The sequence below is a fragment of the Hippocampus zosterae genome, chromosome 5 (assembly GCF_025434085.1).
Source record: "Hippocampus zosterae strain Florida chromosome 5, ASM2543408v3, whole genome shotgun sequence".
NCBI lineage: Eukaryota > Metazoa > Chordata > Actinopteri > Syngnathiformes > Syngnathidae > Hippocampus > Hippocampus zosterae.
This window is the reverse complement of record NC_067455.1, coordinates 4,815,671-4,830,577: the sequence shown is the minus strand read 5'-3', so window position 1 is coordinate 4,830,577 and position 14,907 is coordinate 4,815,671. Positions and strand designations below refer to the sequence as shown.

Genomic DNA, 14,907 nt, shown 5'->3' with positions numbered 1-14,907 from the left:
ACAGGGAGGCCGGAGCTGGAATCGAACCCGATACCTCTGCACTGTGAAGCCGACGTGCTAACCACTGGACTACCGGGCCGCCCTAACCAAATTACAAAAAAAAATATCAAAGTATATAATGTTGCCGGACAGATTTAAATTCTCTTTGCGCTACAACATGCACAAAATCAAAACACAAATCTCTCGTAACATTAAAAAAAGAAAAAAAAAGAAAAATCAATTTTGAAAAAAAAAAACTTGGATCTCACAAACACAGGTGCAGCATAGAGGCGGAGCCAGAGACAGGGCAATCAGCCAGTTATAGAAAGCGGCGGCTGAGGGTACAATAATGCAGCTGGTGGCCCCGGTGACGCACGGCAACGTGGCTAAAAGCGGCTGGCGCAGCACTTTAAGTTTTACAGGCGGCGCGTCCAAATCAAACGTCGCCCGTTTGCGATCAGGCGCAAGCGAGAGATGGGGCGCGAGGGAAGAGAAGAAGAAGAAAAGATGGAAGGAAGCAACCCGTACGACAGCAGCTATGAATCTGACATCCGGTGAAATACACGCCGCTCGTAAAATACCGCACAAGCGGCAACATAAAAAGGAGAATGCCGAGCGGCGTCGATCGACCAAGCTGGCGGCGCCGTCAATACGTTTTTCCCTCCGCCCAAGCGGGGGCAGTATTTTACAACCTCCCTCAATCCTCTGCCTGAAACGCTGGCCCCCCCCCCAAAAAAATAAAAGGCTTTATTTACCGCAGCAACACATCCCAATTGTTTTTAAACACAACGTACTTTACTGCAGGTCATAACGTAGTGATGGCACTCAATAGAACCTCCAGCAAGGCGAAAAAATTCAATCATCAGCAGCACGCTGGAATCTGTCTCACTGAATGATGGCTTTCATTAAAAAAAAAAAAAAAACGGCAGCCTGATAAACTAAAGAACATGCCCCCCCCAAAAAAGTGACAGACGTTTTAAAAACGGTGAATATATTTAATCACGATACACATTCGACGTGCACTGACAATGAAAGCCATCTGATGTCATGACATACTGACATGCTAATATTTGTCACTCTAGAACAGGGGTCAGCAACCTAAATTTTTTTAACGCCATTTTGGATGAAAACAAACAAAAGACAAATGTGTCTGGAGCCGCTAAAAAAATGAAAAGCCTTAGAATGAAGGCGATACATGCCGTATGTTAGCTACATTAGCCCGCTATCAAAATGACTACGTTGGCTACAAATACACAACGAGCCATCCATCCATTTTCTGAACCGCTTGATCCTCACTAGGGTTGCGGGGGGTGCTGGAGCCTATCCCATCCGTCTTCGGGCAGTAGGCGGGGGACACCCTGAATCAGTTGCCAGCCAATCGCAGGGCACACAGAGATGAACAACCATCCACACCCACACTCACACCTAGGGACAATTTAGAGCGTCCAATCAGCCTGCCACGCATGTTTTTGGAATGTGGGAGGAAACCGGAGCACCCGGAGAAAACCCACGCAGGCCCGGGGAGAACATGCAAACTCCACACAGGGAGGCCGGAGCTGGAATCGAACCCGGTACCTCTGCACTGTGAAGCCGACGTGCTAACCACTGGACTACCGGGCCGCCCTACACAACGAGCCTTCACGATTAAATTGTTTTTTGTTTTTGTTTTTTTCTCGGTAGGAACAGCAATGCCGCCTTGTACCGCCGTCTCCCATTGGATCACAAAGAATATCACGCCATAACTTGACGCGCACGATTTCTTATCTCGCTAATCGGTAATCTGTGCATTTAGCAAAACTCTGTGCCATTTAGTTTTTGGCTTTGATGTGGTGTTTCTCCTCGCTACATTACAGATAAGAGATGGCCGGGGGGGTGGGGGGGGGGGGTCAGATTTGGGAGGTGGCCAGCTGGACCGTTCAATGTCGGCAAATTGTACACGCTGTCTCCCGAGTCAGCCAGCTGAGTGGCCGCCCCCGCTCCATCCTTGATAGTGCGTCACCATAATAGATGTGCTGTGTCAGTGCGCCCCAAATGAACCCTTGTGCATCATTGAGGAAGGGCGGGGGGGGGGCACATATTCCCCCCCCCCCTCGCCCCCACACTACCGCTACCTATTCATTATCTCTCATTATCTTTTCCCACTGGAGGGCGGCCAGGAACCCGTGTCGCCTCGGCGGGCGGGCGGAGGATTTACAAGAGAATCGATGCAGAGGGGATGACAATGCGAGACCCTTTTGCGTTATTTTCCACTCCTCATTCCAAACAATAACAGCGTCTCGTCTGTCTCACGGTGGGGGTCAGCCATCCTAACGTCCCATTTTCCCATCACCCCTCAGCGATGCCAGACACTTTTCTGCGGCGCGCAGGGGGGGGGCGGGCGGACGCGTGTGCCGCCGGCGGGGGGCGCAAAATGAACGCCTGCTACCAGGTTAATGACAGTTTACTTTTCCGTGCAGAGAGTTGCGCAGCCTCATCTCCCGCCTAAAATTATCATGCCATCTCTCGTCTCGCTTTCTTTCCTTTGGGGAGAATCTGCCAATCAAATGCAGAGCAAAGAAAGGTGGTGTGGAGACGAGGAGGGGGGGGGGGTGGCAACGCTCCCCCTATAAATAAAACATCATCCTGAGCACATTTTCATTCTTTTGTCGTCCTCTCTGCTCACGTCGCTGCCACCTAATCCGCCAACATCAACCGTACTTTCATCTCAATTTCCTCCATTAAAAGGCCCTCAAAACATTTGATGGTCAAAAGTATCGAGACGGCTGGCGATGTAGTGGAATGAGGCGGAGCCTTCTCGGTCTAAAAATGGGCACAGGTATTTCCCCCCCCCCAAGTTCCAAAAAGTCAACAATGAATCGAAAACAGTCATGGCATCGCTGCTAAGCTTTTCGAAATGACCTGACAGACAACGAGAAGTCAACAACATATGAACTCGCTTCCGCTTTTTGGGAGCTACAAAAGCTTCCGTTCTTTTTTGGGAAAACCTTTTATATTCGGCCCGAAAGAGAATCAAGGGAAACAATTTGGGGGAAAGTATGAAAGCACTCGGCAATGACACTTGGGGAAACAGACAATGGAGCCAGTTCCCAATGGAGCCAGTTCCTTCTTTTAGAGCGACAGCTGGAAAGAGCTTTGACAAGAGTTTGAGTGGGCTAGCATGGCCACATCCATTCATTCATTCATTCATTCATCTTCCGAGCCGCTTGAACCTCACTAGGGTCGCGGGGGGTGCTGGAGCCTATCCCAGCCGTCTTTGGGCAGTAGGCGGGGGACACCCTGAATCGGTTGCCAGCCAATCGCAGGGCACACAGAAACGAACAACCACTCACACTCACACTCACACCTAGGGACAATTTAGAGTGTTCAATCAGCCTGCCACGCATGTTTTTGGAATGTGGGAGGAACGCCCCCCCCCCCCCCCCGCGGTCTCCTCGCGCCGTTTCCTCATTATCCGTCCCCCATTTTCGTTTGCACAAAAAGCCTCAGCCTGCACCACCCTCCCTTCACCCTCGCTCATTTTTTTGGGGGGGCGGGGGGGGGGGGTTGGGAAAGCGCTGGACCAAGTGGGAATCATTGCCAGCCTTGTACCCCCCCCCCCCCCCCCCCCACACGTCTGCTAAATTTGATTTGTTCTGCAGCTCAAGTCTGCGGCATAATCGCAGCGCTTCCACAGCGAGACGGGAGAGCGGAAGGAAGCGGCGCAGAACAGCGAGCGGGACGAGAGGACGGGACGAAATGAGTGAAGAGTGGATATCTTGCTTTTCTTTTTTTTACCCGCCACCCCGTCCCGCTTTCATCTTCTGCTCTGCTTTGGCCTATTTTAATTGGCAGTGGCTCAGCTTTTCTCTCGCCCTACCCTCCCTCGGCTTGTTTTGACTTCTTTCTTCCCCATCTTAATCTGCGACCAGCACAACCGCTCCAACTCCAGGAGGATGGCAAAGCTAATCAACTGAATCAGCATCAAATTGTGCCGGCTCACTCTGTGACCCCTCATTCAAAGAATCTTCATTTATTTGGTCTCATAACTCGCCATAGTTTCGCTTTATCATCTGACCTTCCGCCCCCCCTCCCACATCCTTGAAATTCCCAATTAGCTTTCCGCCCCCATTTACCACCTTCCTCACAGTTTCCCATGTGGACCTTCCAGATCTTTTACTTCTCCAGCCCGGCGGCGTTTCAAAGTCCACCCCCCCATCCCATTACCAAACCAAACCAGCCCCCCGTTTGTCTGGCCCCGCATCCGCCGCTCAGTCACACATCCAACGAGCCGGCAACAAAATCCGCCATTTCGGTCTTTTATCCAAAATATCCATCCGTCCATTTTCCTATCTACTTTATCCTCACAAGTGTCACGGGGGCTTGCCGTAGCCTATCCCAGCCGTCTTCGGGCAGTAGACGGGGGACACCCTGAACCGGTTGCCAGCCAACCGCAGGCCACACACAGACAAACAAGCCTCCGCACTCCCACACGCACACCTCGGGACAATTTAAAGTGTTCCATTAACCAGGGATGGCAATGGCTAGTGATGAAAAAAGCGGAAAGGGGCGTGGCCTGGAGCGGGCGACCAATCACAACGAGTAAGACATCATACACGTCCAATCGCAGGGCTGTTTACAATCGGAAGATTCAAAGACTGACCGGGAGAGCTCGTGAAAACTCGACGATAAGGTACCTGAAACCCCTAAAATTCATTCATTCATTCATCTTCCGAGCCACTTGATCCTCACTAGGGTCGCGGGGGGTGCTGGAGCCTATCCCAGCTGTCTTCGGGCAATAGGCGGGGGACACCCTGAATCGGTTGCCAGCCAATTGCAGGGCACACAGAGACGAACAACCATTCGCACTCACACTCACAACTAGGGACAATTTAGAGTGTTCAATCAGCCTGCCACGCATGTTTTTGGAATGTGGGAGGAAACCGGAGCACCCGGAGAAAACCCACGCAGGCCCGGGGAGAACATACAAACTCCACACAGGGAGGTCTGAGCTGGAATCAAACCCGGTACCACTACACTGTGAAGCCGACGTGTTAACCACTGGACTACCGGGCCGCCCCCCCCCCCTAAAATTTTCAATGGATTTAGACGATTCACAAAAATGATCAATTTAAGAAATAAAAAGGCGGATTTCCGCGTATCCGCGGAAAATTGCCATCCCTGATTAACCTGCTGCGCGTGTTTTTGGAACCTGAGAGGAAATCGGAGAACCCGGAGAAAAGCCACGCAGGCAAGGGCAGGCCGGAGCCAGAATCAAACCCTGCGCCTCTGCACTGTGAGGTCAACGCGCCAACCACCGAGCCGCCTCGTCCATAATAGTTTCATGCAATTTTTTTTCAACTTCAGTTCCGCCGCGTACGTTTTAAGGTTTCTTTTGTTCAACTTGAGAGCAGTTTCGTATTTACGACGACGACGACTTGACTTGAGTCCCACTTGACATGAATGCTAACACAGCATTAACATTGTGCGATAGCATTCCAAAAATGCCTTTTTGCACAAATCGCGTTTTGTTCTCCGCGCGCCCGTTTGAAGGGCAAAAAAAAACACAAAGCTGGCATTTCGGCAACAAGTGAACACTTCTGCCGAGACGTAGCGGCCGGCGCCCAACACGGCTCCATCCGTACAACATTAGACAGTGTCCTTTCTGTTGATTGTATTTGCCGAAGACACAGAAGTCGTCGGGAAGACGCTCGGGAGGAGGGGGGGGGGGGGCAGCGCCTGCGCTTGTTTACCCGCGAGGAGGAGCTGCGGCGCAGGTATTAATAGCGTGTCGGATCGCCGCCACTCATTTCTGACGCCTGTCAAAACTTCTCGTCGTCTTTCAAGCTCTCTTTCCCAGTTCAACATGTTCTGCGTATGCCGGGGCAAAATGTCTGCCGGCACTGTATCGTATTATCTTTTTTTTCTGTTTTCATTTCCGACGCCGTCCTAATATCGGCTCTTTTCCTAATCCTAGTTGAAGTGTAATTACTGACAGCTTCAACATTTCAGACGAGACGCATATTTCATCGCGATCGTGCTTTTCCTTTGGATGATTTCGATTTTTTTTCTTTTAATGACCCTTTTGCTGCACCATTAGCTCGCATTTGAACGTTTCCATACCTTTTTTCATTAGCAACATCTCAAGGCACACCACAAAACAAGAAAAGTAACCGAAATAGCCAGATGAGCTTGATCGAGAACTATTTAGGGCACAAAGTTGCGCACAAACTGAGGCAAATCGCAAACCCGGTGCAGGTGGTAATTACACGTTCTCCACTCCGATACAAGCCGCGCTTTTAATACGGATCGAACGTGCGAGCATTATGCTCACGCTCCCTCCGGCTTGTTTGCCACGTAATGACTCCCTGCGGAATCGATACCGCACGTCTCCTTTAATAGGGATGCATGTGTGTGTGTGTGTGTGGGGGGGGGGGGGGTAGAGGGGGGGACTTACGAGCAAAGCCCAGAAGGAGCGGGATCAGGACCAGGCTCCGCGGGGACAGCGAGAGGGAGCTCGGGGGGAGGCGGCGGCGGCGGAAGACAGAGCTCCAAGCGGGCCTCATTGTGTATTTTTGAATCAATGGCTCCTTTGTGACCTTGCTGCCTTACCGAAGACTAACAAGACGACACAAAAAAAAAACAACAACCCCAAAACAACAACAACAAAAAAAAAACACTAATTTACGCTCAATAGCAATGCGGGGCCGCGGAAAATTCGCCGCCAGGAGGTAAGAGTGAAGCGCTTTAATGATGACTTTGTACGACTTAGCATAGGAGGAGCTCGACGATAACAACGCAGCTTGGGCCGACCCGATCGATTTATTTTATTTTTCTTTTGCGAGAGACGAGTGACTTATACGGCATTCCGCCGGTGCAACCTGCGCTGAGCTAGTTGTGAGCGCCCGAGAAACATAAACAAAAAAAAAATACATCCCAGCTGAGGCAGGTTTCTTATCTCAGTAGACGATGCCCGCGTACAAACTTTAGAAGCGCAGATGAATGCATCGTAGCGCCCTGGGGGGGGGGGGGGGGGGAACTGGAGAATCTGGGGCAACAATCAACACGCCGCGTTTTTTCCAAACGAAGCCCCGCGAGAACCTGCCGGCGTTCCTTGGAGGCGCTAACCTGAACGGCCGCCTCTCTGGAGACACGCCGTCTCTCCGCAGTTCATCTGCGGAGGGACGCGGGGGTAAATAAAATCCGATTGGAGGTTGAAGAGCAGAAGCCTCCCGAGTTGCCTTTTTTTGCAAATTTGTCCGAGTCGGCAGGAATGAACACAAGCCGTCGAATGTAATCTACCTGGAAACGTGGAAGTACGGACTTTGGATTTTTTCCGGTTGTGTGAGCGCCACTGCGCACCTCACCGAGCACGACCCACTGAGGGATGAAGCGTTAGTACCCCGAACACGGCCCGCAACCTCCTGCCGAGCATGCCGCCGCAAACACAACGAGCTCCAACAGCCTTCGGCTCGTCCAACGTGGAAAAAAAAAAAAAGCCCCCCCCCCCCCCGTCCCCCGCCCCACCTCCCAATTGATCGCCACCGATCTAACTTCAATTCGCAACGAAAAAAGAAAACCTTCAGATTGATCTCCTGAAATCTTTTTTTCCTCGCTCTTTCCTCCAATCCGCTCGTCCGCCCGGGCGGTCGCTTCTTCTCCGCAAAATTCCCGTCGGCGACTTTGTCCGTTCATTAAAAACACGGCGATAATCCCAAAGAGGTGTCACAGCTAATCGCATCCATCTGTCCGTTATCTGACTTGCAACTTGTTTATATAACCCCAGCCAGCACCCCCCCCCCCTCCCCGACCCCCCACCCCATGCTCATGCCCGTGTGGGATCAGCATCTGCATATTTTGCATACTCTTTTGTGAAGGTTAAAGCGCTGCTGTTAGTGTGTGTGTGGCGAAATGACAATACTTGTCTTTCAGTTCTGCAAACAGTGGCGGTGTGTGTGTGTGTGTAAAAAAATGTGAATGTAGCCAAGTGTCTAGTGTGGGGTGCGGAATTAGGCAGTGTTTGGCCTTTTCACTGTCGCCTCTTGCTTCATGTATCCATACAGGCGCCCGCAGAAGCGTCACAGACCCTCTTTTGTCTGAAATGCCGGCACCTTACAGCGGGCCGGGGATGCGCGGCATCGACGGTTGACAACAAGTGGGCCTGTTCGAGCAATATCTTGCAAACTTTAGCGTGATTGTGATTCCCACTCCCCAGCATTGACATAGGGAAATTCAGGAAATAGAAAGACCTCCAGAAATGTAATTAAGCGAATTGCCATCCGGAAGATTGACATTATGAAAAACACACTTGTCAGTGAACCGAAATTTAGGATGAATGAAGTAGAATGACAAAATTCCAACTGTCAGGAATGATAAGTTAGCAACATTACCACTGGTAACTAACCACTTCCTGTCATAGGCTTTTATTCTGAAAGACAAAGCACACCGCTTCCAACATTGCAAGCGTTGATCTTGCGATCGAAAAAACTGTAATGTCCACTAATTAAAAGGGATATCAAGACGAATATTTACTCCTCGAGTACTGAATATAGATACTTCCAGCACAAAAATTTCATTAAAGGAGTGTCGAAAACATTTTCGACGAGGACCACATTTCAGTTACCATTTTCCTTGGAGGGCCATTAAGACTGAAATCACATAAAGAAGTCAAAAATATCCGTTTATTCAACTATTGTTTAAGTTACCGGAACAAGGTGTTTGGAAACCAGAATGTCGCTCTCATTTATTACACATGAGAATTTTAAAATTTTGGTCCATCTTTTCGCAAGCATCGTGGAAGTTACCATGTTTGAATTGCTTTTGCGGGCCACATAAAATAATGTGGCGGGCCAGATATGGTCCCCGGGCCTCGACTTTAACACCAGTGAAGTAGATAATTCACCAATGTGTCAAACCGCCGCAGTATAGCGCCCACTAGTCCCCGGTATCTTAAAGTAAGGCCGTTTTATGCCCTTTACTGATGCCTGGTATCCCTACGCCGCCATCCCTGCTAATTAACATCACATAAAACACTCTAATAATGCATTCTGGTGCAACAAGTAATGGCTAATGCTAACAAGGCCCTTCCAGCGTATTACGATGTTGCTCCTCACGTTGTCGATTGACACACACAGACGAACAAAACTCCTTACATGGTACACATGTCATGTAACTTTGTGACCAACAGGCGGCACTGTAGGGCTCCGCCTGCAGCTGCACACCTGTTGGTCATTGTGTCGTTAGTTGTTAGCATTACAAAACGCTGTACCTTGGGAGTAGCCTTGCTCGATGCCGCTTCTCTCATGTTTTGTCGTTAGATTTTTTTTCCATCACGTCACCCATAATGCAGTTCCTTTGTTCTATCCCCCCCTCTCCATTCCCCCCCCCCCCGTCGTCACGTGCGCAATCATTACAGCAATTGGCGACGAAAGCGGCGGCACAAAGCCTGGCGATGGACGCCAGCCACAGCGGCATCTCGTGACTTTCATTGTCCCGATAAAAGGCAAAGATAAAAACAGTTCCGCCGCGACAACGCCACCTCTCATTGTTCCGCATCCATTGATCGCTCTCCACACACCTGCGCGCACACTACAATCAAGTCCAATAAAGTCAAATGTTTTTTTATCGGGTGGCTTTTTAATACAGCCCCCCCGCAACCGCTCGTAATTGCCGGAAAGAGCGGCGAGGCATTAAAAATCGGCGCACGAGCTGGCTGAGCGTGTATTTGTGCGCGCTGTTGATTGGGATCTCGGGGTCTTCAAAACAAGAACAGCAGCGACATGGAGGAACGTGAACTGGGGAGCACTAACAACTGATTTGGACAAGCACGATTGGCACCTAGGGCCGCCTTGAGCAGAATTCCATTTCATGTTGTGGGTTGCAAAAACGACCGCGACAAATGCCTTCAACAATTTTTTTTCCTTCTGATCTGAAGAAATGTATTGGTACCTGGACTTCTAACTTTTTCCATGCTGTCACTGTTGACCCATATCGACCGTCAGTCAAGCGAATGAAAAATTTCAGACACGTACAGAACGGGACAAACAGTTGACCGCACTGGACTGTTCTATATATTTAAGTAAAGGAGTCGGATCAGTACTTTTGGTTCAATTCATTGATTCAATTCAAGGTTTGTCAGAATTGTCATTTTTGCTGAGCGATCGGTGACATTTATTTTTGGACCGTTGGACCTTTTTCATTAAAAAGTCGAAATGATATTGTCCATTTCTTTGACCTTTTGTCGAGTCTGTAGTTCCACAGCTACAGAAGTTGGCGCAGGGCACATTTTAGTTCCCGTTTCACTTGTAGGGCCATTCTGGCTGAAACCATATCAAGAAAAGTTACTTGTCAAGAGGAAACCTGTTTGGTAACAAGAACATGCGTTTTATTGAGTACATCAATTGACAATTTAAAATTTTGGTCGACATTTTAAAAAGGATCATGGAAGTTGACAGGTTTGAGCTGCCTTTGGCGGGCCACATAAAAGGATGCGACGGGCCAGATCTGGCCCCCGGACCTTGAGTTTGACACCTGTGACTTAGAGTCTGTTTATTGCTCTTGTTTAAAGTATCAGAACCTCAATTTATGGACGTAAAATATGATGCTGCTGTTGCCTATCGATGCCACAAGATGACAGCTAAGCATTCATTCATTCATTCATCTTCCGAGCCGCTTGATCCTCACTAGGGTCGCGGGGGGTGCTGGAGCCTATCCCAGCTGTCTTCGGGCAGTAGGCGGGGGACACCCTGAATCGGTTGCCAGCCAATCGCAGGGCACACAGAAACGAACAACCATTCGCACTCACACCTAGGGACAATTTAGAGTGTTCAATCAGCCTGCCACGCATGTTTTTGGAATGTGGGAGGAAACCGGAGCACCCGGAGAAAACCCACGCAGGCCGGGGGAGAACATGCAAACTCCACACAGGGAGGCCGGAGCTGGAATCGAACCCGGTACCTCTGCACTGTGAAGCCGACGTGCTAACCACTGGACTACCGGGCCGCCTTGACAACTAAGCATTTAAAAAAAAAATTTTACACGAAGCTCCTCAACTCATTTCAACACAGCCCATTGGGCACCACAAGGTGCTGACAGTGACAGTGAAAGTGACTACTTTTGTCTAAATAAAGATCTCCTTTATTCGTCCCACACTGGGGAAATTTACAGCTCCTCATCTCACTTCTGTTCCCTTTGGAATAAAGCTGGCGCAAAAGCACCACTTTTATTCGACACAACGAACACTTGAGTTGTGGGGAGAATAACGATGAATGCGTGAACGTAATTTTGCCACCTCTGCTGGTGGATGCGTTTGTTGTTGTCTGTTGCAAGCAAAGCGCGCGTGCGGTCAATGCCAAATGGTGTCCCCGATCCTACCCCACCCACCCCCTCACCCCACCTATGGCCTCCCCCTCTTTCTTTCTTCTTTGGCGCCCTCTCATTCAAATCAAACTTTTAATGGGTTCCATGTTGCCACGCCGGAATAAGTGTTGCCAAAGCACTTAAGGGGCTTAAGTCGACTGCGTGCGCAAAATATGAAGCACCCGCGCAGCCTTGCGAGGATCGCTTGCCTGCTTGGGCATGCCGAGGAGGTCGCGCCGGCGTTTAATAGCAACGCTATCAAAGCACTCTGACGGGGGGGGGAGAGAGGGGGCGGGAATCGGGATGTTTACCGTGCGGGGCCACCGGGCGGGACAGATGGACGATGATGGGAGGAGAAGTGGAGTTAAGGATGAGTCAAGCGGAGGGAGGGGGGGGGGTGAAGAGGACGAGATGAGGAAGATGCAAGGGAATGTGGCCGAGCTGTGTGTGTGTGTGTGTGTGTGTGTGTGTGCAAGTATGACGGAGTAGCACAAGGCAGAGTGCTAACGTAGAGATTGTATCTAGGGGGCGGTGGTGCTGGTGGTGGTGGGGGCTTGTGGGGGGGGGGGGGATTATCCAAGATTAAATTTCTTTTTGTCCTGTAGGCGCTTCTTGGGTAGCGTTGAATCCTCCCCCCCCCCCTTCCCTGGAGGACGTACGAGTGTGTGAGTGTGCGCCGTTGAGTGTGTGTGTATGTGTGCGTGTGTGTGTGTGATCTTTATTAGCTGGCAGAGTGTGAGGGAGGCCATGTTTTGTAGCGAGGTGCAGATAAATCAAAGATGCCCCCCCCCCTCACACCTTCAAGGACGTCTTTGCAGCATTGGAGTATTAGCGTGGGTTACAGCTGATGTATTGTAGCGATGCGGGTGCCCCCCCCCCCCCTCGCCCCTCCTCGCCCCCCCCCCCCCCTCCTCCCTACCTTCCAATCTGAGTGCATAATTGACTGTGAAGATGCTTGCAGGTTGTGGACATGCCCCCTGAAAATAACAACTCGTTGTAAATGTAGACGTTCGTCGCTGTATTACATTTTAACTACAGCGGTATAACCTTTATGCTTAAGTGGAAGCCTGAGATACCGTAGCGCATTTGGCGTTTTTGTGCTCTCTTGAACGCTGAACAATGCCACAAGATAGGGGCAAAGCCTTGGAAAGGCATTAATTGGCTGTAAGGAAGTGATAACGTATTCATTGGCGGACTGCGTGTTGGGGGAGGAGCCAAGTTTACCCTGGGTTGTTCATGGAAATGATACAGGGTCTGCAAGTAAAAATCCACACAGAAAGGCCAAAGCAGAGATTCAAAAAAAGTATAAAGCAGGAAATCCGAAACAGGAGTTCACCTTTCCATGATGGCAACAGAAGTTGTTACTTTAAATGTTACTTTAAAAATGAAAACGGGAGTCCGATGCGGATGATTTGACCCTGGCGATCCTGAGGTCAAATAATGTCATTTGCATTGTACATAAACTGCAATACGGGGCGGCCCGGTAGCCCAGTGGTTAGCACGTCGGCTTCACAGTGCAGAGGTACCGGGTTCGATTCCAGCTGCGGCCTCCCTGTGTGGAGTTTGCATGTTCTCCCCGGGCCTGCGTGGGTTTTCTCCGGGTGCTCCGGTTTCCTCCCACATTCCAAAAACATGCGTGGCAGGCTGATTGGACGCTCTAAAATGTCCCTAGGTGTGAGTGTGAGTGCGAATGCTTGTTCGTTTCTGTGTGCCCTGCGATTGGCTGGCAACCGATTCAGGGTGTCACCCGCCTAGTGCCCAAAGACTGCTGGGATGGGCTCCAGCACCCCCCCGCGACCCTAGTGAGGATCAAGTGGCTCGGAAGATGAATGAATGAATGAATGAATGAATGAATGAATAAACTGCAATACACAGACTTTGCCAGTACATCGAGAAAGACGAAAACGTTGTGATCGTCAAGCATTTGGACGTCTTCTATTCCATAAGAACATAAGCTTTTCAAAGAAAATGACATTGGCTTTCGAGTAATTACAATAAATTTTCGCCCAACATCCCGCTGAATTCTCCCGAGACGGGCCTCATCCTCCCGTTAAGCCACACTTAAGTAAGGAGACATTTTAGTCAACATTTTGAGCCCACCCCCCCCCCACCCGGGGTTACGCACGAGGGTCGGCCTTCTCAGCAGATGCCCGTCCATCGCCATCTCTCGCTCATTTGGGGGGATTTGCGGCGGACTCGGTGTTAATCACCATCCTCTAGACGAGCTAATCCGAGCGGATTTGCTCTGAACTCACTAATTAGAAAAGTCACAGCTCCTCGGTGGGGTCGGGCTAATTCCTGGTCACGGTGATCGATATGTTTGGGTACATTTAGGCGGACAGTTCATGAGGTTTGGATTTTTTTTTTTTTTTTTTTTTTGCTAGCGTCTTCTCCAGGCCGGATATTAGAATTTAAACTTGAGCGTACAAGTGATTATCCTTGTTTTCATCGAGCTCTGATTCACCTTCTTTTGTGTGTCTACAATAAAGCAGGAGATTAAATTTTCTCTTTGGAACTCGGCGAGCTTGGCACTGGGGGCTTTTGCTCAGGTTCCGCAGAGCGGAAGCAAAGGCATAAAGAATCGTCGGTAGCCATTGTGGGCATTCTATTATTAGTCTCATCCCATCATACATCAATCTTGACGATTAGAGAAAGGGGCGGGGGGGGGGGGGGACAATTTTTAGCTCATGGCTGGCATGGAGCCGGGCACGACTCTTAGAACTAAACGCTTTATAGTGACGCGACGTGAAGTTTGAAGGTTGCTGTCATTTGAAGCTTATTATTGCACTTTAAAACGATGGCCTTGTGTTGGGTTCATTGAGGAGCAGTTGTGAAAAAAAGAAACCTTGATAAAAAGCACTAGCCTTCATGCAGAAAAAAATCCATTAAAGTTTTTCTGTCTTTGTGCCACAAGAAGGCAGGATTCAGAGCCAGACCTACACTGTGATTTATCTGCACAACTAATTCAGTACAATCTTCCTCTTTGGTGCCAATGTGGGAAAACAAAACTGTCATGTCCAGTGTTTGCCAGCAGGGGGCAGGCCCTGTTGCCACCTACACACCTGTCACCCATTGGGGACTAATTACACGGGCTTTATTTGTGCGCTCTGGCAGTTTACTTATTCATTCATTCATCTTCCGAGCCGCTTGATCCTCACTAGGGTCGCGGGGGGGTGCCGGAGCCTATCCCAGCTGTCTTCGGGCAGTAGGCGGGGGACACCCTGAATCGGTTGCCAGCCAATCGCAGGGCACACAGAGACGAACAACCATTCGCACTCACACTCACACCTAGGGACAATTTAGAGTGTTGAATCAGCCTGCCACGCATGTTTTTGGAATGTGGGAGGAAACCGGAGCACCCGGAGAAAACCCACGCAGGCCCGGGGAGAACATGCAAACTCCACACAGGGAGGCCGGAGCTGGAATCGAACCCGGTACCTCTGCACTGTGAAGCCCACGTGCTAACCACTGGACTACCGGGCCGCCCGCAGTTTACTTACTGCCGGAGTATTCCACGCCGTGCCAATTCTCTCGCTTACTACTAATTCCATTCGTTGCCTTGAAGCCTTGCGTCTTTATATCCGCTCGTGTGTA

The 14,907-nt window shown here is 50.0% G+C and overlaps 1 protein-coding gene across 7 annotated transcripts in view; it reads right to left on the bottom strand.

Moving 5' to 3' along the window:
* LOC127600550 (cell adhesion molecule 4-like) overlaps positions 1-14,907 on the bottom strand; it is a 182,446-nt gene that overhangs the window by 40,223 nt on the left and 127,316 nt on the right. For 2 of the 7 annotated variants that reach the window (XM_052065220.1, XM_052065218.1), the window contains exon 1: positions 6,413-6,564. The exons of 3 other annotated variants lie outside the window; for them this stretch is intronic. In XM_052065220.1, the coding sequence (XP_051921180.1) occupies positions 6,413-6,521 (109 nt within the window). In that variant the 5' untranslated portion in view covers positions 6,522-6,564. Of the gene's footprint in view, positions 1-6,412; positions 6,567-14,907 lie in introns of those variants that run through there. 2 more of the 7 variants (XM_052065217.1, XM_052065215.1) reach the window with 2 other exon arrangements.